The sequence below is a fragment of the Artemia franciscana genome, chromosome 8 (genome assembly GCF_032884065.1).
Source record: "Artemia franciscana chromosome 8, ASM3288406v1, whole genome shotgun sequence".
Classification (NCBI taxonomy): Eukaryota; Metazoa; Arthropoda; class Branchiopoda; order Anostraca; family Artemiidae; genus Artemia; species Artemia franciscana.
In genome coordinates, this window is record NC_088870.1 from 7,996,808 (window position 1) to 8,021,662 (window position 24,855).

Here is a 24,855-nt window from a genome sequence, read left to right on the forward strand (position 1 = left end):
GATTCTTTTCAAATGATCAAATGATTTTGAGATAAAAAGAGCGGGAGAGGAAGTCTAGTTACCCTCCAATTTTTTGGTTACTTAAAAAGGCAACTAGAACTTTTAATTTTTTACGAATGTTTTTATTTGTAAAAGATATACGTAACTTATAAATTAGCTTACGTAACGAACTTTTGTATTCTCATGTTTTTATTACATATATGAAGGGGTTCACCCCCTCATCAGTACTTCGCTCTTTACACTAAGGCTTAAATTTTGTCCCAATTTATTAAGAATGACCCCTGAATCACAAATGCCGTAGAATAAATAGTTGAAATTACTAAAAACACTTTAGCGTAAAGAGCGAGGTATTAGGAGGAGGTGAGCCCCTCATATGCGTAATAATTTCTGCTTGTTTTAAGTTTTAATGCTGCTCCTTACTTCCAGTTGAAAAAACTTTTTCATATTTATTTTTTCATTTTTTTTTTTTAAATAATGCTAGAAAATCCTGCGAAACAATGAAAACAATGAAAAAATAAATATGAAAAAGTTTTTTCAACTGGAAGTACGGAGCAGCATTAAAACTTAAAACGAGCAGAAATTATTACGCATATGAGGGGCTCACCTCCTCCTAATACCTCGCTCTTTACGCTAAAGTATTTTTAGTAATTTCAACTATTTATTCTACGGCATTTGTGATTCAGGGGTCATTCTTAATGAATTGGGACAAAATTTAAGCCTTAGTGTAAAGAGCGAAGTACTGATGAGGGGGTGAACCCCCTCATATATGTAATAAAAACATGAGAATACAAAAGTTCGTTATGTAAGCTAATTTATAAGTTACGTATATCTTTTACTAATAAAAACTTTCGTAAAAAATTAAAAGTTTTAGTTGCCTTTTTAAGTAACCAAAAAATTGGAGGGTAACTAGACTTCCTCCCCCGCTTTTTTTTTCTCAAAATCATTTGATCAAAAGTATGAGAAAGCCATTTAGCCAAAAAAGATAAATAAATATGCAAGTTTCGTTTTAATTATTCCTCTGCGGAGAGTAAAAATACTTAATTTTTTCTATTTTTTCCGAATTAACCGGCCCCCTACTCCCCCCTCCCAGATGGTCAAATCGGGAAAACGACTATTTCTAATTTAATTTGGTCCGGTCCCTGATACTCTCGCCAAATTTCATAGTCCTAGATTACCTGGAAGTGCCTAAAGTAGCAAAACCGGGACTTTAGGTCCCCCCCCCCCAAATCCCCCCAATGTCATCAGATCCGGTCGGGATTTAAAATAAGAGCTCTGAGACACAATATCATTCCAAACATCAAATTTCATTAAGATCCAATCACCCACTCATAAGTTAAAAATACTTTATTTTTTCTATTTTTTCCGAATTAATCGACCCCCACTTCCCCCCCCCCCCCAGATGGTTAAATCGGGAAAATGACTATTTCTAATTTAATATGGTCCTAGAAAAAAAGAAAGAAAAAATCCCCCTGAAAACGTCTCTACACTACCCAATAACCATTACTATATGTAAGCACTGGTCAAAGTTTGTAACTTGTAGCCCCTCCCACGGGGACTGTGGGGGAGTAAGTCGTCCCCAAAGACATAGTTATAATTTTCGTCGACTACGCTGAATAAAATGGCTATCTCAGAATTTGATTGGAAGGGTTCTAGGTGCCCTCCAATTTTTTTGGTCACTGAAAAAGGGCACTAGAACTTTTCATTTCCGTTAGAATGAGCCCTCTTGCAACATTCTAGGACCATTGGGTCGATACGATCACCCATGGGAAAAAAACAAAAAACAAATAAACACGCATCCATGATCTGCCTCCTGGCAAAAAATACAAAATTCCACATTTTTGTAGATAGGAGCTTGAAACATCTACAATAGGGTTCTCTGATACGCTGAATTCTGATGGTGTGATTTTAGTCAAGCTTCTATGACTTTTAGGGGGTGTTTGTCCCTGTTTTATAAAATAAGGCAAATTTTCTCAGGCTCGTAACTTTTGATGGGTAAGACTAAACTTGATGAAACTTATATATTTAAAATCAGCATTACAATGCTATTCTTTTGATGTAGCTATTGGTTCATTTTTTAGAGTTTTGGTTACTATTGAGCCAGGTCGCTCCTTACTACAGTTCGTTACCACGAACTGTTTGATTATCTACAACTGAAGGCATTAAAAAAAATAGACTCGTATTGAAAAGAAGTCTTTGCTAATGGGGCTATTGCACGATGCGGGAAACCATCCGTACTTGACTAAAAGTGAAAAATCGTACAGTTTTATGTTTGGATTTGACTAATATTGCTGTATTTTTTTCACAGTACTAAATTTTTGCTATCCCAAATCAATGTGTAAAATCGTGCATGCCCGAATCCGCATGGAAAACCGCACAGTTTTTCGCATGAAACAGTTTGTGGTAACGAACTCTAAGTAAGGAGACCCGGCTCAATAGTAACCGAAACTCCAAAAAATGGAATTTTCATACAAATAGATACATCAAAAGAATCGGATTTTTATATGAATTTTAAGCATCTAAGTTGCATCACGTTTTTGCCTTATTTTGAAAAAGGGGGAAACCCCCCTTAAAGTCATAGAATCTTAATGAAAATCACACCATCAGATTCAATGTATCAAAGAAGCCCGACTGTACCCCGATTGAACCCGAGGTTTCAAGCTCCTATCTGCAAAATGCGGAATTTTTTATTGTTTTGCTAGAAGAAAGATCACGGATGTGTGTTCATTTGTGTTTTTTTCCAGGGGTGATCGTATCGACCCAGTGGTCCTAGAATGTCGCAAGGGGGTTCATTCGAACGGAAATTAAAAGTTCTACTGACCTTTCATAGTGACCAAAAAAGTTGGAGGGCAACTAGGCCCGGATCAAATTTTTTAGATAGCCATTTTGTTTAACATAGCTGAAAAATCTAATAACTATGTCTTCGAGGAAGACTTAATCCTCCAGAGTCTTCGGGGGAAGGGCTGCAAGGTATTAACTTTGCCACTTGTTCACATATAGTATTGGTTATTGGGAAGTATATAGACATTTTCAGGGGGATTTCCTTTTATGGGGTCAGGCGGAAAGAGTTCCTTGGGAGGATCTTTCCATGGTGAAATTTTTCACAGGGGAAGAGCATTTCCATAAAAGGGGCGCTGATCAGAAAAAAAAACAAAACAAGTTTATTCAGCTGAAAGTAAGGAGCAACATTAAAACTTAAAACGAACAGAAATTATTACGTAAATGAGGGGGTTTACCCCCTTGTCAGTATCTCGCTCTTGACATAAAATATTTTTAGTAACATCAAAAGGGCTATTTATTCTAATTAAAACTCTTTTGGGATTCGAAGGCATTCTTAAAGAATTGGAACAAAATTTGAACTTTAGCATAAAGAGCAAGGTCTTGACGAGGGGGTGAACCCCGTAATATTGCGTATATGAGGCAGTTTCTTCCCCTCGTCAGTATCTCGCTCTTTACGCTGAAGTTAGAATTTTGTTAAATAATGGCCGATATAAACAATAATTTGTTTGTGTTATTTTTGGACCAATCTTCGGATTTAATATTATCTTAACCAGCTTTTAACTATGATTTTTGTGTTAAGATAAACCAAAGATATTGTATTTTTTCACCTTGTGGTTGCTTTTAAATAAACAAACACATTTTCTCCAACTGAAAGTAGGCTAAGGAACAGCATTATACCTTAAAAAGAACAGAAATTGTTACGTATATGAGGGGGTTGTCCCCATCTCAGTACCTCACTCTTTACGCTAATGTTTGACTTTTTTTCCAATTATTTAAGAATAACTCCAGAGAAAACTTGCCTTATTTTCGAAGAAAGGGGGAAACAACCCATAAAAGTCATAGAATTCTAATGAAAATCACACAATCCGATTCAGCGTATTGGAGAACCCGACTGTAGAGGTTTCAAGCTGCTATCTGCAAAAATGTGGAATTTTGTATTTTTTGCCCGAAGAAATATCGCAGATGTGGGTTTGTTTAAGAAATTCAGAGTTTCTCTTAAACAAAAAGAATTTATCTTTTTTCCTTGTTTAAGAGTTTGTTAAGAGATTCAGATCTCTTATTTTAAATCTCAACCGGTTCCAGCGTCATTGGGGGGGGGGGGAGTTGGGGGAGTTGACCGGAAATCTTAGAAAATATTTAAAGTGGAGAGATCAGGATGAAACTGGATGGGAAGAATAAAAACCTGTCTAAGATACGTGACCGACATAACCGGACCGGATCTGCTCTCTTTGGTGGAGTTGGGGGGGGGGAGTAATTCCGAAAAATGAGGTATTTGTAACTTACGAAAGGGGGACCAGATCTTAATCAAATTTGATATTTAGAAGGATCTTGTGCTTTAAAGCTCTAATTTTAAATTCTGACCAGGTCCTATGACATTGGGGGGAGTTGGAGGGGGAAACCGGAATTCTTGGAAAACTTGAAAATTGGGGTATTTTTATCTTACGAATAGGTGATCGGATCTTAATGAAACGTGATCTATATAGAAGGATCTTATGTCTCAGATGCTCCATTTTTGACTCGAATTGGATCCGGGGACATAGGGGTCTGGAGGAGGGAAACAGAAATCTTAGAAAACGCTGACAGTGGAGAGATCGGGATGAAACTTGATGGGAAGAATAAGCACAAGTTCTAGATACGTAATTGACATAATTGGAACGGATCCGTTCTCTTTGGAGGAGCTGGGGGGGGGATGTGAATTTGGAAAAATTAGAAAAATTGAGGTATTTTTAACTTAAGAACGGGTGACCGGGTCTTAGTAAAATTTGATATTTAGAAGAAATTCATTTCTCAGAGCTCTTATTTCAAATACCGACCAGATCTGTTGACATTGGGAGGAGTTGTAGGGGGGAATTTTGGAAAACATTTGGAGTGGAGGAATCAGTATGAAGCTTGGTGGATAGAATAAGCAAATGTCCTTGATATGTGATTGACGTAACCGTACTGGATTTGCTCTCTGTGGGGGAGTTGGGGGGAGGGGTTCGGTGATTTGGCGAGTTTGGTGCTTCTGGGCGTGCTAGGACGATGAAAATTGGACGACAAATTGACTTGATATAGTCGTTTTCCTAAATTTGACCATCTGGGGGGTTAAAGGGAGAGGAAAAATTTGAAAAAATGAGATATTTATAACTTACTAGTGGGTGATCAGATCTTAATGAATTTTGATATTTAGAAGGACATCGTGACTCAGAGCTCTTATTTCAAATCCTGACCGGCATTAAGCCTCTGATTTTCCTTTTAAATTAATCTATTGATTCTTAGAATTTTGTTAGAGCTCATACCATATGTGCTCGTGGCTCTTAGCTCTTCTTGCCTCGTCACAAGTGCCATATGAGCTCTTGTTTTTTTTTTCTAGCACCCCGATTTCAGCTTATTCCTAGAAAGTGGTAAGGGTCTAACCTCTGCTGTTTTTACGGACAGTGTTGACCTTAGGCAGGATTGATGAATATGACTTTGCATTTTGGAAAACTTCGTAGAATTCAGGCCCTTGGGCCAAAAATCTATTGTTTCTACCCATTTCTATTCGTGATTTCAGCTGAGTTGATCATTCGGTTTTTTGCACTTGGGATTGCGGTAGAGAAATGGTATCAGGTGTGCCTCTTAAACTTTAAAAGTTCTCTCATTGCTAAAGAAATTAGAGTATATCCTTTGCTCGTTTCTAAGTGATGACGTTAGAAACTTGGCCTAAGGCAATAAAGTCAACTTTTTGAACTAAGACAGATAGATTTTTTTTTGATGGCAGTCGATAGCTCTTGATGGGCTCATCAAAGTATATGTCATTCATTTTTGGTAGAAAAATTCCATCATGATATACCAATTTGAAAGTTTAAAGGGGTTGACAACATCAGTAGCAAGGCACTCCTTGAAACCAAAAATAGGCCGATACCAATTGTGAGACATATAGGGGAGTCTTAAGCAATAGTCGGCTGTTAGCTCATAATCATCTTCGGCAATGAGGGGTTCACAACTTTTGCTGGTTGCAATGAGGGTTTACAACTTTTGCGAGTTGGTGTACCTAGTTTTTATTTTAAGATCCTTACAGATTAACAACTTCAGCGTCCAATCGAAGCGAGGAAGATAAAGCAAAGTGTTATTCTCGGAACACTTTACTCGGCGAAGCCGAACAAAGGTTGCCGCAACACCTCACGCTGCCCATGCAACGTAGATATATTTTTATTTAATTTGGATTGTTTTTTAAATGATGAGAGGATATCTGGCTTTACCTCCATTGAAAAACACCCTTTCCCCCGGAAATATCGTTCGGACAATGCAATCCCGGTGAAAATTTACCTTAGACGATTACCTTTAACATCTCTAGAAGTAAAGTTGTGTTGGCAAAGAGAAAGCAATACATATAAAAAAAGAATTATAGAAATTCTGGCAAATTTGCCTGGTGAAAAATTTCTTCTGAAAAGTTTACCACCTAGAAACTTCCCTCCCAATGGAAGTCTCCGTGGAAATTCCACATAGCAGAAAATTTGCCCATATCGCTCCTTGTTAAGCCTACCGTTAGTTACCGTGAACTCTTTGAAAATAAGGAGTATTATTAAACCTTGAAACGAACAATGGTTATTCCGAATACGGGGGGGGGGTCTGTCCCCTCCTGCATTTGTGACTTTTCACGCTAAAGTTTTAAGTAGTTTAGAAGAAAGTTTCTTGTTCCAATTAAAAGGGAATTGTGTTTCAGGAGTCGTTCTTAAAGAATTGAGAAAAAAAAGCCAACTTTAGCATAAAGGGTGAGGGTTTAAGGAGAGATAGCTCCCATCGCATATGTGACAAATTCTGTTTGTATTAAATCTTAATGTTCCTCCTTGCTTTCAGTTGAAAAAAAACGTTTCATTTAGTTTCTGATTTCTTTAGAAGTAATGCCAGGGAATACGCCTCTCCTTCGAAGGAAACACCAAAACAAAAAAAAACTCCATGGAAATTCCTACCGTGTAAGCCTTTCTCCTCCCAAATTGAGCTCCCTCCAGACAACTCCGTTCTCATTGAAAAGTCTCCCTGGAAAATTTCCCATGAACAATTCCCTAGAAGACTCATCACTTTTATTTGAAAAAATTGCATTAATTTTTTGGTCGTTCTTCAAATCACGTCTAAAATCCCCCCCCCTCCTCAGAAAATTTTTCCTGTGGAAAATCCCCTCCAGGCAAAAATCCTCCCAAACTATTCCAGCCATGCAGACAATTTCCCCTGACAGTTACCTCAGAACATCTCTATATACTATTAAATAAAAAAAAACTAGTTTTTTTTAAATGAAAGTAAGGAGCGACATTAAAACTTAAAACGAACAGAAATTACTCCGTATATGAAAGGGGCTGTTCCCTCCTCAACGCCCCGCTCTTTACGCTAAAGTTTGACTTTTTTCTCAACTCTACTTTTCAAAACAGTGAAACACTTTAGCGTAAAGAGCGGGGTGTTTAGGAGGGAACAGCCCCTTTCATATACGGAGTAATTTCTGTTCGTTTTAAGTTTTAATGTCGCTCCTTACTTTCATTAATGTCTCTCCTGTTCCTTTTAAGTTTTAATGTCGCTCCTTACTTTCAGTTAAAAAAAACTTGTATTTTTTATTTAATTTCTGTATGTTTTTGAATTAATGCATGTTTTGATTTTGGCTCTCCGCCCATGAATAATTAAAACAAATTTGCACATTAATTTATTTTTTTGGCTAAATGGCTTTCTCATAGTTTTGATCGGACAATTTTGATAAAAAAAAAAGGAGCAGGGGAATAGGCCTAGCTACCCTCCAATACTTGGGTTACTTAAAACGGTAACTAGAACTTTTAATATTACGAACGTATTTATTAGTAAAAGAATACGTAACTTACGAAATAACTTACTTAACGAACTTCTAAATTCGTATGTTTTATTACGTATATGAGGGAGTTTGTCCTCTCGTCAATACCTCGCTCTTTACACTAAAGCTTAAATTTTGTCCCAATTCCTTAAGAATGAGCCCTTAATCACAAAGACCGTAGAATAAATAGTTGAAATTCATAAGATTACTTCAGCGTAAAGAGCAAGTTATTAGGAGGAGGCGAACCCCTCACATGCGTAATAATTTCTGTTTGTTTAAGTTTTAATGCTGCTCCTTACTTTCAGTTGAAAAAACTTTTTCATATTTATTTTTCATTGGTCTTTAAAAAAATGCTAAGAATCCTGCGCCCCCTTCATGGAAATTCTCTTCCCCATTAAAAATTCCTCCATGAAAATTTCCCCCTCTCGCATAACCCTCTCCCCTCAGTCCCTTCCCCTAACCATAAAACAAGAGCTAAGAGCTCATATGGCACTTGTGACGAGGCGAGAAGAGCTAAGAGTCAAGAGATCATATGGTATGAGCTCTAACAAAATTCTATGAATCAATAGATTGATTTAAAAAGGAAAATAAGAGGCTTAATGCCGGTCAAGATTTAAAATAAGAGCTCTGAGTCACGATGTCCTTCTAAATATCAAAATTCATTAAGATCCGATCACCCACTCGTAAGTTATAAATACCTAATTTTTTCTAATTTTTACTCTCCCTTTAGCCCCCCAGATGGTCGAATCTGGGAAAACGACTTTATCAAGTCAAATTGTGCAGCTCCCTGACACGCCTACCAATTTTCATCGTCCTAGCACGTCCAGAAGCACCAAACTCGCCAAATCAATGAACCCCTCCCCCCAACTCCCCCAAAGAGAGCGAATCCAGTACGATTCTGTCAATCATGTATCAAGGACATTTGTTTATTCTATCCACCAAGCTTCATCCCGATTCCTCCACTCCAAGTGTTTTTCCAAGACTTCCCGCTCCAACTCCCCCCAATGTCAAAAGATCTGGTCAGGATTTCAAATAACAGCTCTGAGATCCTTCTAAAATCAAATTTCATTACGATCCGATCATCTATTCGTAAGATAAAAATACCCCAATTTTCACGTTTTCCAAGAATTCCAGTTTCCCCCTCCAACTCCCCCCAATGTCACAGGATCTGGTCGGAATTTGATATTAGAACTTTAAAGCACAAGATCCTTCTAAATATGAAGTTTCATGAAGATCCGATCACTCCTTCGTAAGTTAAAAATACGTCATTTTTTCTTATTTTTCAGAATTACCCCCCCCCCCCCCAATAGAGCAGATCCGTTCCGATTATGTAAATCACGTATGTAAGACTTCTGCTTATTTTTCCAACCAAGTTTCATCCCGATCCCTCCAATCTAATCGTTTTCCACCATTTTAGGTTTTCCCACCCCACTTCCCCCAATGTCACCAGATCCGGTCAGGATTTAAAATAAGAGCTTTGAGACACGATATCCTTCTAAACATCAAATTTCATTGAGATCCGATCACCCGTTCGTAAGTTAAAAATACCTCTTTTTTTCTAATTTTTCAGAATTAACCCCTCCCCCAACTACCCCAAAGAGAGCGGATCCGTGCTGGTTATGTCAATCATGTATGTAGGACTCGTGATTATTTTTCCCACCAAGTTTCATCCTGATTCCTCCACTCTAAGTGTTTTCCAAGTTTTAGGTTTCCCCCTCCCAACTCCCCCCAATGTCACCAGATCCGGTCGGGTTTTAAATAAGAGCTCTGAGCCACGATATCCTTCTAAATATCAAATTTCATTGAGATCCGATCACCCGTTCGTAAGTTAAAAATACCTCATTTTTTCTAATTTTTCAGAAATGACCCCACCCCAACTACCCCAAAGAGAGCGGATCCGTTCCGTTTATGTCAATCATCTATCTAGGACTTGTGTTTATTTTTCCCACCATGTTTCATCCCGATCCCTCCACTCCTAGTGTTTTCCAAGTTTTAGGTTTCCCCCTCCCAACTCCCCCCCGTCACCAGATCCAGTCGGGATTTAAAATAAGAGCTCTTAGACACGGTATCCTTCTAAACATCAAATTTCATTGAGATCCGATCACCCGTTCGTAAGTTAAAAATACCTCATTTTTTTTTAATTTTTCAGAATTGCCCCTCCCCCCCAACTACCTTAAAGAGAGTGGATCCGTTCCGAATATGTCAATCATGTATCTGGGACTTGTGCTTATTTTCCCATCAAGTTTCATCCGGATCCCTCCACTCTAAGTGTTTTCCAAGATTTTAGGTTTTCCCCCTCCAACTCCCCCCAATGTAATCAGGTCCGGTCAGGATTTAAAATAAGAGCTCTGATACACAATATCATTCCAAACATCAAATTCAATTAAGATCCAATCACCCGCTTATAAGTTAAAAATACTTCATTTTTTCTATTTTTTCCGAATTAAACGGCCCCCACTCCCCCCCCCCAGATGGTCAAATCGGGAAAACGATTTCATCGTCCTAGCTTACCTGGAAGTGCCTAAAGTAGCAAAACCGGGACTTTAGGTTCCCCCCTCCAACTCCCCCCAATGTCATCAGGTCAAGTCGGAATTTAAAATAAGAGCTCCGAGACACAATATCATTCAAAACATCAAATTTCATTAAGATCCAATCACCCGCTCATAAGTTAAAAATACTTTTTTTCCGAATTAATCGACCCCCCCACCCCAGATGGTCAAATCGGGTAAATGACTATTTCTAATTTAATCTGGTCCGGTCCCTGATACGCCGGCCAAATTTCATCGTCCTAGCTTACCTGGAAGTGCCTAAAGTAGCAAAACCGGGACCGACAGACAGACAGACAGACCGACAGAATTGGCGATTGCTATATGTCACTTGGTTAATACCAAGTGCCATAAAAACCTGAAAGTGTATGTACATTTCCCAATAACTGTTACTATGTATAGACACTGGTCAAAGTTTGTAACTTGCAGCCCTTCCCACGGGGACTGTGGAGGAGTAAGTCGTCCCCAAAGACATAGGCTTTAGGTTTTTTGACTATGCTGAATAAAATGGCTACCTCAAAATTTTGATCCGGTGACTTTGAGAAAACAAGGAGCTTGGGAGGGGGCCTAGGTGCCCTCCAATTTTTTTGGGTCACTTAAAAAGGGCACTAGAACTTTTAATTTCCGTTAGAATGAGCCCTCTCGTGACATTCTAGGACCACTGGGTAGATATGATCACCACTGGAAAACAAAAAACAAAAAAAAACACGCATCCGTGATGTCTTGTGGCAAAAAATACAAGATTCCACATTTTTGTAGATAGGAGCTTGAAACTTCTACAGTATGGTTCTCTGATACGCTGAATCTGATGATGTGATTTGCGTTAAGATTCTATGACTTTTAAGGGGTGTTTCTGCCAATTTTCTAAAATAAGACAAATTTTCGAAGACATTTTCTTAACTTTTGATGGGTATAATTAAACTAGATGAAACTTATATATTCAAAATCAGCATTAAAATGCGATTCTTTTGATGTAACTATTGGTTGGGAAATTCCGTGATTTAGAGTTTCGGTTACTACTGAGCCGGGTCGCTCCTTACTACAGTTCGTTACCACGAACTGTTTGAAATTGAGTCGCTAAAGAGAAAGCAAAATAATAAATGAATTCTATATTGGAATTCTGTTACATACAAAATTATTCAAAAAATTTCCCCGAGTCATAGTTTTGGGACTTTTTAACTGTGCTGAATAATATGTTCTTCACAAAATTTTGATCGGATGTCTCTGGGGCAAAAAGGGGTGTGGAAAAAGGGCTACTCAAGTTGTTGTACTGCTTGGGATGAACTAATTTTAAGTTGCCCTCATTTAAAAAAAGATTTAAAACTTCTGATTTCCGTTTGAATGAACCTCTCCTGATCTTATAGGAGCATTGGGTTGACACCATCACCCATGAAAACAAAACAAAACACGCATCCATGATCTTTCTTCTGACAAGACAGGTGTCTGAAATGTATACCGTAAGGTTTTATGATATGCTGAATCTGATGATATTATTATCATTACGGTCCCTGGACTTTTCGGAGGCGTTTCCTTCTTTTTCAATAGTTTTATTTGGTAAATAAATATTTCATGAATGTTTGAATTCAATTAATTTCACCCACTACCATTTTATTATGCTCGGGCCTTAGGCTATAATTGAAAGAGTGAGGCTCTTTTCAAGTCATTTATATTATGCATCTTTCAAAAGTAGTGCAAATAAATTGTAAGCTGATGAAACCAGTTCTTTTGTTAAATAATATAATTATGTAATTAAAAAATACCGGTACCATTATTACCTATGATATACGTTTAACTTTCTCTCTAAACAAAAATTAAAAAATTTACAGAATTAATGTGGAGGGATTGGCAAAATCTACATCTGCCCCCTCCTCCCCCCTCCCAGCCGGAGAAAAACTATATGTTGCTCTGGGTAGTAGTAATAATAGTAGTAGTAAAGAAAATTTTTTATTTTTCTTAAAAATTTATATTTTTGTCGGAATGTAGTTTCTCAGCATCAGACACCCCAGAGACAGAATGGTCTGCGCGCTTTACGAATGAGTTTGATCCTGTTGACCCTGAAACCAAAGCTAAAGCAGAGCATGAATCGACAGAATTTCTGAACGCGCAGTCGGCCATTGATTTCTTAGTTACACGAGAATCTGTCAACTGCCATCACTCGCTAAAGCGCAAACGATCTTCGGGTATTGACAATGTTAGTGCTCTCCATATAATTAACGGTGGTTCTCTGCTTTTTGACCATATTTGTTTGTTAATGCAGATGATTTTTGATACTAGCACTCTTCCTGCAACGTTTTGTGTAGGAGACCTTATTCCAATTCCGAAAAAAAGGAAAATTTAATACCACGCCACAATGTTTAAGCTTCCGTCCAATTACAGTGTTCACGACACTTCGTAAAATTTACGAATTGTTATTTATTGATGAATTAGGCAGGAGGTGCTATGTTCCCCCTTTACGGTTTGGTTTCCAACCAGGTATCGGATGCACCCATGCACTAGCTGTAGTTGCGTCAGCATTGACAGATGCGAAAAACTCAGTTGAAAGTATGGCCCTAGCTGGCCACGATGTCCGCCGAGCTTTCGACTCTTTGATTCAGGCTGTTATGCTTCTGCATGCGGCAAAGCGAGGCGTTAATCGCGCTGTAGTATTGTCTCTTTAGAATATGTACTGACGGCTCCGAGTAAGGCTTAAGCTGCCTCAAAAGTTGCTAGGATCGCCTCAACCTCGTTATTTTATCGCACAGTTTCAGTTCGGAAGGGCATATGCTAAGGGGCCATCTCTTCGCCAACGAAGTTCAACAATAGTGTTTTAGATGCGCAGTCGCTATGTTTTTGTTCATGCGTTTTTCAAGCTATCAACATTTCTTTCGTGTGTTATGCTGACGACGTCTTCAATATAAGCAGGTCTATCCAACGGATAGAAGAAAACTTTCAACTTATGCAAAATGGATGTGATCATCTAGGTCTCAAATTTAATTCGGCTAAGTCTAATGTTGTGCTATTTAATTGGAAAGCTGAAGGCCCCTTGCCCACCATTGTTCTTGGTGATAGTTGTCTAAGAACCGTTGAAAGTGTTGTTTATCTTGGTCTTCCCATTGGTTCCTCACTGAAACACACCCGCAGGCTCCTTTCTGAACATTTTGTACGAAAAATTTGCGCTTCTTACGCTCTACTTGTAAAAAATATCACACGTTTTTACCGAAAAGTCCTAGCGTCCCTTTATAATTCTGTTGCAATACCTCAATTCCTTTACCTAGCCCCTTTTTGGCAAATTTTTTCAACTGGTGAAAAAAGTAAACTCAGGTCCACTTTCTTCAGATTTTCTAAATATTTACTTAAGTTCCCCCCTTTGACAACAAATACGAAAATGATTAAAATGTATAAAATGACTCATCCTGAGCTTGCCATTTCCAAATTGATAAGTTGAGTGTATATATATGTACGTACATTTAGTTGTAGATGGGTGAGTTTTTAGTTCATAGCTGTTGTTTTTCTTCTTTTTGTGGAAGTTTAGTGGTTTTTTTTCCTTTTTGTTTTGTTTTTTATACTGTGTCTTTCTTCTGTTGGAATTACGGGTGATAAATAAATAAATATTTCGAGTTGTGCGTTCTTGTATTTGTTATAATAAAATCAACAGCGACACACTTAAAAAGATAATTTAATGTAACAAGACTAATCATGGTTTAGAAATAAGACAGGCCTACTTCTACAACCACCCTAATTTTCTAAGCAGTTTGAACAACATTGATTTTGAACAGTGTTTTTAGTTTGTCAAAAGAGCGAAAGTACTCATGAAAATGTTGAATTTTTAATATAAAAAAAATTAAGCCTAAATGTTGGAAATTATTCGGTTTTCACTATAGTACAAATGAGGCAACCGTGTTATTTTATTTGTTTTTTATGGCACTTGGTATTAACCAAGTGACATATAGCGATCGCAAATTCTGTTGGTCTGTCCCGGTTTTGCTACTTTAGGCACTTCCAGGTAAGCTTGTACGGTGAAATTTGGCAGGCTTATCAAGGACCAGACCAGATTAAATCAGAAATAGTCTTTTTCCCGATTTGACCATCTGGGGGGGGGGGAGTGGGGGGCCGGTTAATTCGGACACAATAGAAAAAATGAAGTAATTTTAACTTACGAACGGGTGGTGGGATCTTAATGAAATTTGACGTTTGGAAGGATATCTTGTCTCAGAGCTCTTATTTTAAATCCCGACCGGACCCGGTGAAGGGGAAATTGGGGGAGGGGGGAGGAAACTAAAATCTTGGAAAATGCTTAGAGTTGAGTGATTGGGATGAAACTTGGTGAGAAAAATAAGCACAAAACCTAGATACGGGATTGGCATAGCCGGAACGGATCTGCTCTCTTTGGGGGAGGTGGGGGGAGAGTTAATTCTAAAAAATTAGAAAAATGAGATATTTTTAACTTACGAAAGAGTGATCGTATTTTAATGAAATTTCATATTTAGATGGACCTGGAAACTCAGATTTTTTTTTTAAATACTGACCAGATCCAGTGTCATTAGGGGGGGGGGGGACCGGAAATCTTGGAAAACGCTTAAAGTGGAGAGATCAGGATGAAACTTGGTAGAAAGAATAAGCACAAGTCCAAGACATGTGACTGACATAACCGGACCGGATCCGCTCTCTTTGGTGGAGTTGGGGGGGGGAGTAATTCGGAAAAATTAGAAAAAATGAGGTATTTGTAAATTGCGAACGGGTGATCAGATCATAATGAAATTTGATATCTAGAAGGATCTCGTGCTTTAGAACTCTCATTTTACGACCAGATACGGTGACAGTGAAGGGAGTTGGAGGGGGAAACCGGAATTCTTTGAAAACGTGAAAATCGAGGTATCTTACGAATGGGTGATCAGATCTTAATGAAACTTGATATATAGAAGAATCTTATGTCTCAGATGCTCCATTTTCAATTCGAATCAGATCCGGGAACATAGAGGGCTAGAGGGGGGAAACAGAAATCTTGGAAATCGTTTAGAGTTGAGAGATCGGGATGAAACTTGATGGGAAGAATCAGCACATGTTATAGATACGAGATTGACATAATTGGTACTTATCCGTTCTCTGGGGGAGCTGGGGGTCTTTAATTTGGAAAAATTGAGGTATTTTTTACTTAAGAACGGGTGACTGGATCTTAATGAAATTTGATATTAAGAAGGAACTCATGTCTCAGAGCTCTTATTTCAAATCCCGACCAGAACTGTCGGCATTGGGGGGAGTTGGAGGGGGGAAACCAGAAATCTTGGAAAACGCTTATAAATGTCATAGATACGTGATTGACGTAAACGGACTGGATCCGCTCTCTTTGGGGGAATTAAATGGTGGGGCTCAGTGCTTTGGCGAGTTTGGTGCCTCTGGAGGTGCTAGGACGATGAAAATTCGTAGGCGTGTCAGGGAGCTGTACAAATTGACTTGATAAAGTCGTTTTCCCCGATTCGACCATCTGGGAGGCTGAAGGGAGGGGAAAAATTAGAAAAATTGAGGTATTTTTAACTTACGAGTGGGTGATCGGATCTTAATGAATTTGTATATTTAGAAGAACATCGTGACTCAGAGCTCTTATTTTAAATCCCGACCGTTATTAAGCCTCTGATTTTTCTTTTAAAACAATCTATTGATTCTTAGAATTGCTTAGATTCTTAGAATTTCTAGAGCTCATTCCATATGAGCTCTTGGCTCTTGGCTCTTCCGACCTATGGTCACAAGTGCCATATGAGCTCTTAGCTGTTGTTAATTAAACCAATAATAAAAATTTAACCATTGATTTTTTTTTAAAGTCTATTAGATTATTGAGCTCTGACATTCGGTTTCAAATGATAAAGTTGCGTTTAAGAATTCCACAGAAATTAGAACCTCATAAGATGGGGTAGAGAGTTAAGCATTAAATAGATTGAGTTGGAGAAGTCTTTGTATGATTTAGATTTATTAGTAATATTATAAAGTAAACGTGAGAGCCATATTATGGGATCACTCTTTTGATCACCATTTTAAATGTTTTCTTGCTTCTCAGATGTGGCAGGCATTGCTACTGTTCCCCTTCCAGTGGTCTGTTTAATCACTTGAAACTCCTGAATTAAGTTAAATCACTCTTAAATGAAGCTTGACCTACGTCGAAATTGTTCTACGCACCTATGAGAAAATTTGTTTTTATTCCTTAATAGTTTTAACCACCTTTTGTTTCCCTGCCTCTAATCGATAACTTACCGACATGTAAGCAGACATATTAAGAAATATTTTAAACGATAACGTCTTTAAGAAAGATTTTATGTAGTCATATTTAAATATCATATTTATATTATATATAAATATTATACTTTTAAAATAAATATTATGTTTATATAATATAAAGTTGTTTTCTTTCAGGGGGAATCAATAAAGTTCATCTAGAGAAGAGGATTTAATTCAAGGGCCGAAGTTTTAACCACTAATACCCCAAAAATTGTTGAAAAGGAGTGGAGTAGCCATGTGTGATAACTATGATGTTAACTATAGTTTAATTCGGGCAGTTCGTCAAGGAGAACTGGAAAGAACAAAGGAGCTAATTAATTCGTTTGGGCTCTCTTACTCTAAAGGATGGTCAGAAGGATACGTATTACTTCGTGATGCTTTGTTCAACAGAAAAATAGAAATTGCTAAATTGCTTTTAAATCACGGGTGTAAAGTAAACAGTAAAAACATGTCTTCTGACACGCCACTTCATTTGGCTGTTGATAGTAGTGATACAGAAGTTGTTGAAATGATTCTAGACAAAGGAGCCAAAATTAATGCAGTCAACAAATGGGGAGAAACTGCACTTCACTGTGCGATAAAAAACAGTGATAAAAACGTTGAAATGACCAAATTACTTCTAAAGCATGGAAGTAATGTTAACGTAAGAACAAATTATGGTACAACTCCACTTCATTTAGCAGCTTCTCGAAGATGCCCACAAATTGTTTATTATCTTTTGAAGCATGGAGCTGATGTTAATGTAATAGAAGATAATGGATATACACCTCTGCACTGTGCTGCTGAAAAGGGCAGTACAGAAGTTGTTCAGCTACTTTTGGACAATGGTGCTAATATTGATGCTAAAGGGGAATATAATGCAAATGTTAACCTGGGAACAAAAAAAGGAGACATGCCTCTGTGTCTCTCTTCTCTTAGAGGAAATGTAGAAATTTGCACAATGCTTCTGAATAAAAGAGCTAATGTAAATGTGAAGAAAAACGGTGGAATTTCTGCACTCCACATTGCAGCTAAAAATCATCACGGGAACATTGTAAAACTGTTGCTAAAATACGGTGCCAGAGTTAACTCTCAAGATGATGATGGTAGAACAGCCCTTCACTATGCTTGTTATAATGGGCATGTAGAAGCTGTTAAAGAGCTTCTGGAACATGGGTCTGACATAAACATTACGAGTAAAAATGGTTGTACAGCTCTTGATGACAATGCTGCTGGGATAAAGTCATTTTATAGAGACTGTAACACCTATGATTCTGATGCTTCTGATTACTTTGATATTTATCGTGCTGTTTTTGGGGGGGAAATAACTCTTAAGCTCATTATTTGTCTTATAGTTAAAATGAAAACGGCAAATTTATATGTAAGTGAAAAAAATATACAATCGATGAGTACAATAAGGTGTGGCAGAATTGCTCAATCCATTGATTTAGATGATGAATGGGAAATGCAGGATCAATACTTGAGAGAACTAGCAAGGATGAGGAAAGAGAAAATTGTTAATTCCAATATTTCATTTTATGATATTTTGGTAAAAGGAGCAAGCTCGTTAGCAGCATGTATGAGGAATAAAAATGTAGTGGAAATTTCAAAAACAGCAAGATACGAAACGCAATTTCCATCATATGCTAGCATAATAAAAAGTCAGTTTAGAAAGGGTATGGAAAGGAATAACTTACTTGAACCGGCCAATAGATGCTTTAGTTCTCTCTTTAACGGCTATACTGAGTTACCATATGAATGTGGTGAAAAGATATTGAAATATATAAGTAATGAAGACTTGAAAAATTTGATAGATGCGTTTGAGCCTAATTATATCAGTTAAGAAGGAATAGTATTATTAAGAACTTCTAATATAAAGTTATATTTTGTGAAATTTAACAGTACTTTTGTGCGCAAGGGTAAGTTTTAGAAGATTTTGAGTGTCATGTTCAGAGAATAAAGGTATACACAGTGAACTCAGAGATGGATAATATTAAATAAGGCGGAAAGCTTGGAATTAGAAATTGAAACTTATTAAAAGAGGAAAAGAAGAGATAAATTATAAAAGTTTTGTGTATTGCGATCAATATAGTTGAGAGCATTTCTTATATATAATTTTTTTTTTCATATATTACACGGTATATTAGATTAACAATCTTTTTTGCCTATAAAGGCAATTTGACAGATAGATCACAATATAGGACTCAACTATTCAGAAAGGTGAGTAGAATACAAGCAGTAGTAGAAAGGAAAGTACCTAATTACTGTTATCGTGAAACGAAAGGAACCTATTGTTTGTCAATTAATATATTATCATAAAGCTACATCGTAAATAACCATGTTGGCACAATGGATTATTATTATTTTTGAACTCAAACGAGCAAAAACTAACATGAGTAGGATTGACAACCTCTGAGGCTTATCAAGGCCAGACAATAATTTGTACCTTACTAACAAAAATACAAATGAAGTTGTTGTCAGTCTAATATGCATATGTTGATATTTACTCCTTAAAGTATTATTAATTTTTTATTTATTAAAGATAAAAATATAATTATTTTTTTTCAATGAAGTCCAAATTGTGCTCTGGGCTTGAAAAGCCATGGGGGTTCTCAGCCCTACTCGTGTTAATTTTTGCTCGTTTTGAGTTTGAATCGGTTATTTTTTGTAATTTCTGTTTGTGTTTGCTTTATTTATTTATTGAGTCATTTGTGGTAGTTTTATGCTTTATAGATTATTTGATATAATTTTTGCCCATTTTTCTTTATTTTTTTTTGAAAAACTTAGTCTGTTGACAAAGCTTTTTAAATTAATTTTGATAAAAACTAGCATAAAACTAGAAATTTGGTTAAAATAGAATTTGATAATCCGTCAAACGACACAAGCTTAGCCAGGGACGAAATCAGATATGGCTCTTTCTATAGTGCTGGTGGAGTTCACAGTTTATTTGGAGAATTCTGAGGTGGCTAATTTTTTTAAGTGAGTATTATATGTAGCAAACATAAATAAAATAGAGCCAAAAATTGGTGAATAATATCCATTCACTGGGGAAGGGTTGGGGCAAGCTGCTCTGGGTGCTGTGATTGGGTGGGGTGCCCACGTTCATCATATTTTTCACTTTTTATTCGGATATTTTTCATTATATTTGGACCCTGGGCACTACTAACCTTAGGAACGACACTGATATAAACTAACTAATAAGTTATTACTGATTAATACTGACAAGTTTGCCGCTTTTACTGTCAATAAGAAGTTTAACATGTTTTTGATACTCTATAGTATGTTAAAGACAAAATCCATACAAAATTTAAGGCAAGTATGCTGGATGTGTTTAGTCAAAGTTAAAGCTGTTTTTTTTCGCTTACTCTAGTTTTTATTATTATTATTATGTATCTGCTATTTGCATATTAGGAATTTCAATAAGTTTGGGATGTTTTAACACTGCTATGAGAGTATCAGAATGTCGGTGATGTGGTGTTTAAATGACAAGATATAAGGAATCCATCTTTATGTGATGGTTTTGCTGGCGACTGAGGGAATTCTCATGTTATATTAGATAATTTTTTTCACGTTCTGCTTTTGTCCTGAGATTCTATGTTGGTCAACCCGATTCGGAAGATATTCATCATGTGTTTGATGATTTTTCTGTTACTATGACTTGGGGTTTTCGTTTACAAAATTCAAACTTATGACAACCTGAAATTTCAGCAATTTAAAGAATATTTGAATTTAAAGAATATGGTCATTTTTAGAAGAGTATGCGCGTCAAGTTAAGAGGAAAATAGCTTATGTAATCAAAAAGTTCAATAGAAACGAACGGTAACGAACTGTAGTAAACGATTCTAAAAAACTGGATTTTGAGATTTTTAGAAAAAATAATTTTAAATATATGTTTCATTAAGTTTAGTTTTACCCATCAAAAGTTATGAGCCCTAGAAAATTTATCTTATTTTCGAAAATAGGGGAAACCATCCTAAAAGTTAAAGAATCTTTATGAAAATCACACTATCAGGTTAAGCGTATCAGAGAACTACTGTAGAGGTTTCAAGCTCCTATCTGCAAAAATTTGGAATTTTGTATTTTTTGGCAGAAGAAAGATCACGGATGCGTGTTTATTTGTTTGTTTGCTTTTCCCTAGGGGGGGTCGTATTGACTTAGTGGTCCTAGCACAATGCGACGGGTTCCTTTTAACGGAAATTAAAAGGTCTTGTGCCCTTTTTAAGTGACCGAAAAAGTGAAGTGCAACCACCCACGCTCATTTTTTCCAGAGTCACCGGATCAAACTTTTGAGATAGCCTTTGTTCAACATAGTAGAAAAAATATAATAACTATGTCTTTGAGGACAACTTAATCCCCCACCGTCCCCAGGAGAAGGGCTGCAAGTTATGAACTTTGCCAATTTTTTACATATAGTATTGATTATTGGGAAGTATACTGACGTTTTCAGGGGGATTTTTTCTGGGGGTAGGGAGGTTAGGGGGATGGAGCTACGTGAGAAGATATTTCCATGGGGGAAGATAGTTTTCATGACGGGGCCGCTAAATTTTCGAGCATTAATTAAAAAACAATGAACAAAAAAAACAGTTTTTTCAAATGAAAGTAAAAGTAACATTAAAATTTAAAATGAACAGAATTATATGTATATGAGGTGGTTTCTCCCCTCCTCAATCCCTCGCTATTTACGATAAAGTATTTTTGGTAATTTCAAAAGAACTATTTATTCTAATTAAACGGCCTTTGTGATTCAGGGGTCATTCTTAAAGAATCGGAACAAAATTCGAACTTTAGCATTAAGAGCAAGGTATTGACGAGGGGGCGAAACCCTTGATATACGTAATGAGAAAATTAGAATATATAAGTTTGTTACGAAAGTTAATTTATAGGTTACGTATATCTATTACTAATAAAAATGTTCGTAAATAAAAAAAAAAATTTCTAGTGGGCTTTTTAAGAAACCAAAAAAATTGGAGGACAACTAGGCCCCCCTCGCCCTTTTTTTCTCAAAATCGTCTGATCAAAACTTTGATAAATCCATTTAGCCAAAAAAGTAAAATTAATGTATATTTCGTTTTAATTATTCATGTACAGTGAGCCAAAATCAAAACCTGCCTTAATTCAAAAACGTTTAGAAATTAAATTAAAAAAAAAACAAGTTTTTTCTACTGTATGTATCGAGCAGCATTAAAACTTAAAGCAAACTGAAATCATTATGTATATTAGAGGGTTTGTTCCCTCCTTAATACCTCGCTCTTTACGCCAAAGCATTTTTAGAATTTTCTTAACAACTATTTGTTCTAATTAAACGGCCTTTGTGATTCAGGGGTCATTCTTAAGGAATTGGAACAAAATTTGAACTTTAGTCCAAAGAGTAAAGCATTAACAAGGGGGCGAACCCCCTCATATACGTAATAAAATATACGAATATAGAAGTTCGTTACGTAAGTTACTTTGTAAGTTATGAATATTTATTACTAATAAAAACGTTCATAAATAAAATTATAAGTTCTATCGGTCTTTTTAAGTAATAAAAATTGGACGGTAACTAGGCCCCTCCTCCACCCCTTTTTCTCAAAATCATCTGATGAAAAATTTGAGAGATAGTTAGCCAAAATAAAAAATTTAATATATTAATTTCATTTTAATTATTCACGTACGGTGAGCCAAAATCAAAACCTACATTAGTTAAAACGTTCAGAAATTAGATATATTAGAAACAAGATTTTTAAATGAAAGTGAGGAGCGACATTAAAACTTAAAACGAACATAAATTATTCCGTATATGAAATGGGCTTTCCCCTCCTCAACGCCCTGCTCTTTACGCTAAAGTTTGGCTTTAATACAACTCTACTTTTTGAAACAATAAAAATTTTAGCATAAAGAGTGAGGCGTTGAGGAGTGGACAGCCTTTTTCATATAAGGATTAATTTTGTTCGTTTCAAGTTTTAATGTCACTCTTTATTTTCAGTTAAAAAACTTCTTTTTTATTTAATATGCTGAAAGATAAACAATGTCTAAGCCTCCATTGACCATAAGCTTGGATTTAGAAATAAAAAATCATCATTGGCACTGCATTAGTACTTATTACCTATGGAGTGTTAGCTTCAATGCATCATTTTCCCCCAGACCCTTAGTATGGAAGGAATTGTCGTTGAAACATCAGAGGTAGCTCATACAATTGAAAATTGAAAGTTTAGTAGCAAGCCAAAAATTTTTCTTTTTTTAGAAAAATAAAATAAAGTTTTTTAACTACAAGTAAGGAGCGACAATAAAACTTAAAACGAACAGAAATTATTCCGTATATGCAATTTTCGGAGGAGTTGTTCCCTCCTCAACACCTCGCTCTTTACACTAAAATTTGACACTTTCTCACAACTCTACTTTTTAAAACAATAAAAAACTTTTGCGTAAAGAGCGAGGTGTTGAGGAGGGGACAACCCCTTTCATATATTGAATAATTTTTGTTTGTTTTAAGATTTATTGTCGTTAAATTAAATTTGCATTTTTTTTTTTTTTTTTTTTTTTTTTTTTTTTTTTTTTTTTTTTTTTTTTTTTTTTTTGGCTAAATGGCTGTCTCATAGTTGTGATGGGACGATTTTAATAAAATAAGGGGATGGGTGAAGAGGCCTAGTTGCACTTCTATTTTTGGTTAATTAAAAAGGCAGCCAGAACTTTTATTTTACTAGTAATAAATATACATAACACAAAAGCATAAGTACATAATATATAATATATAAGTCCAACAGTCAAGACTATCTAAATGAGGGCCAAGAATAAAGTAAAAAACGAAATTTACCCCAATTGCAGAATACGTACACTTTTACGGTGAATATTTGAGAAATTATTGATTATTCTCGTAATTTGGACCAACAAAGGCTTCAACATTAAATTTCATTTCCGTCATACTTTTAAGGTACTTTAAAATTATCCTTCCCTCCCTACTTTTAAGGCATGATAAATTTTAAGGATGTGGGGTGGAGGGAGGGCTGATTTCCTTCTAATCATTTTTAATTGAATGTCCAATCGAATGAGCCCATTTCAAAGTTTTTACGGCAACTCCTTCTATACCAAGTGCCCTGACCAGAAAAAAAAATATGTTTTACCACATCGCTCTTTACTTAGGCAGTGCTATTGTGCTGCCTATAATACACCCCTTCAAGTATTTATAAAAGGAGGGAGGTCAGAAAAATCACAGCTCTGAAGTCATTATTTCCATATCTCTCCAGGCGAGTTCTCTGAACGGATCCCTTTTGAATTCGGGACCCTGTAAAAACTATGATTGTAAAAAATATTTCAAAATCTACTTCTTAAAGTATTTCTTAGAAATATTTAAGACATTTTGTGTTTGACAATTTGTGTTTCGGGCTTTCTTAAAGCTCAAGTTTTGACGCAACAGAATCCATAAGAAGTTTAATAGAAACGATGTAATTTTTTTTTCAGAAAATTACTAAGATTTCGGAGCAACATTTCTTCTCTATTTCAAGTTCATGATTAAATAAGAATAATCGATGCAGGAAATCTGCGTCCCCCCTCAAGGAAAATTCCCCCTCTAAAAAAATTTGCTCCATGGAAAATTCCTCATGGGTAAAGTCCTCCCTCTCCCCCCTGGAAAATATCCTACAGACGATTCCACCTGGAAAAGTCTCTTTATCGTACTTTAATTTGAATTTTCTAGATTTATTTGCTTATGTTTTCTAAATTGTGCTGGAAATTCCCCCTCTAAGAATAATTTTGTCGTGGAAATCTCTCCTTCCAATGGAAAGTTTCTCCCACTCAAAAATTTTCCCTTGAAAAACTTTTTCATGGGATATACATACCCCTCTCCAGCAGAAAAATGTCCCAAACAACTCAAACCCAGCTCAAAGTATGTATCGGACGATTCTCCCGGAACATATTCTGATGTAAAATTCAAACACGAAAAGACAGTAAGACAAAAAAAAAATTCGTATAGAAAATCTGAGAAATTTTCCCCATATATGAAAAGACTCATTCCCGGAAACTTCGCTCCCCGCAGAAATTCACCTCTTGAAAATCTTCTACTAAAAATCTCCCCTCTCCCCAAAAATATCTATATACGTCCCAACAACACATAATATTTATAAACAATGGACAGCTTCCACAACTTAAGACTCTCCCCCCTAAGGCTGTGGGGGAGTATGTCATCCCCAGGATGACATTATTGGGCCTTTCAACTATTTTGAGCAAAATAGATATCTCAAAATTTGATCAGATGACTCTGGGAAAAAAGGAGACGGGTATGGGGGGGGGGGCTATCTGCCACCAAATCTTTCTGGTCAA

At 36.3% G+C, this 24,855-nt stretch overlaps 1 protein-coding gene across 1 annotated transcript in view; it reads left to right on the forward strand.

Moving 5' to 3' along the window:
* LOC136029931 (putative ankyrin repeat protein RF_0381) overlaps positions 1-18,707 on the forward strand; it is a 32,573-nt gene extending 13,866 nt beyond the window's left edge. The window contains exon 2 of the mRNA XM_065708466.1: positions 16,717-18,707. Within this exon, the coding sequence (XP_065564538.1) occupies positions 16,817-18,403 (1,587 nt within the window). The 5' untranslated portion in view covers positions 16,717-16,816 and the 3' untranslated portion in view covers positions 18,404-18,707. The remainder of the gene's footprint in view (positions 1-16,716) is intronic.
* The last annotated feature ends 6,148 nt before the right edge of the window (positions 18,708-24,855 follow it).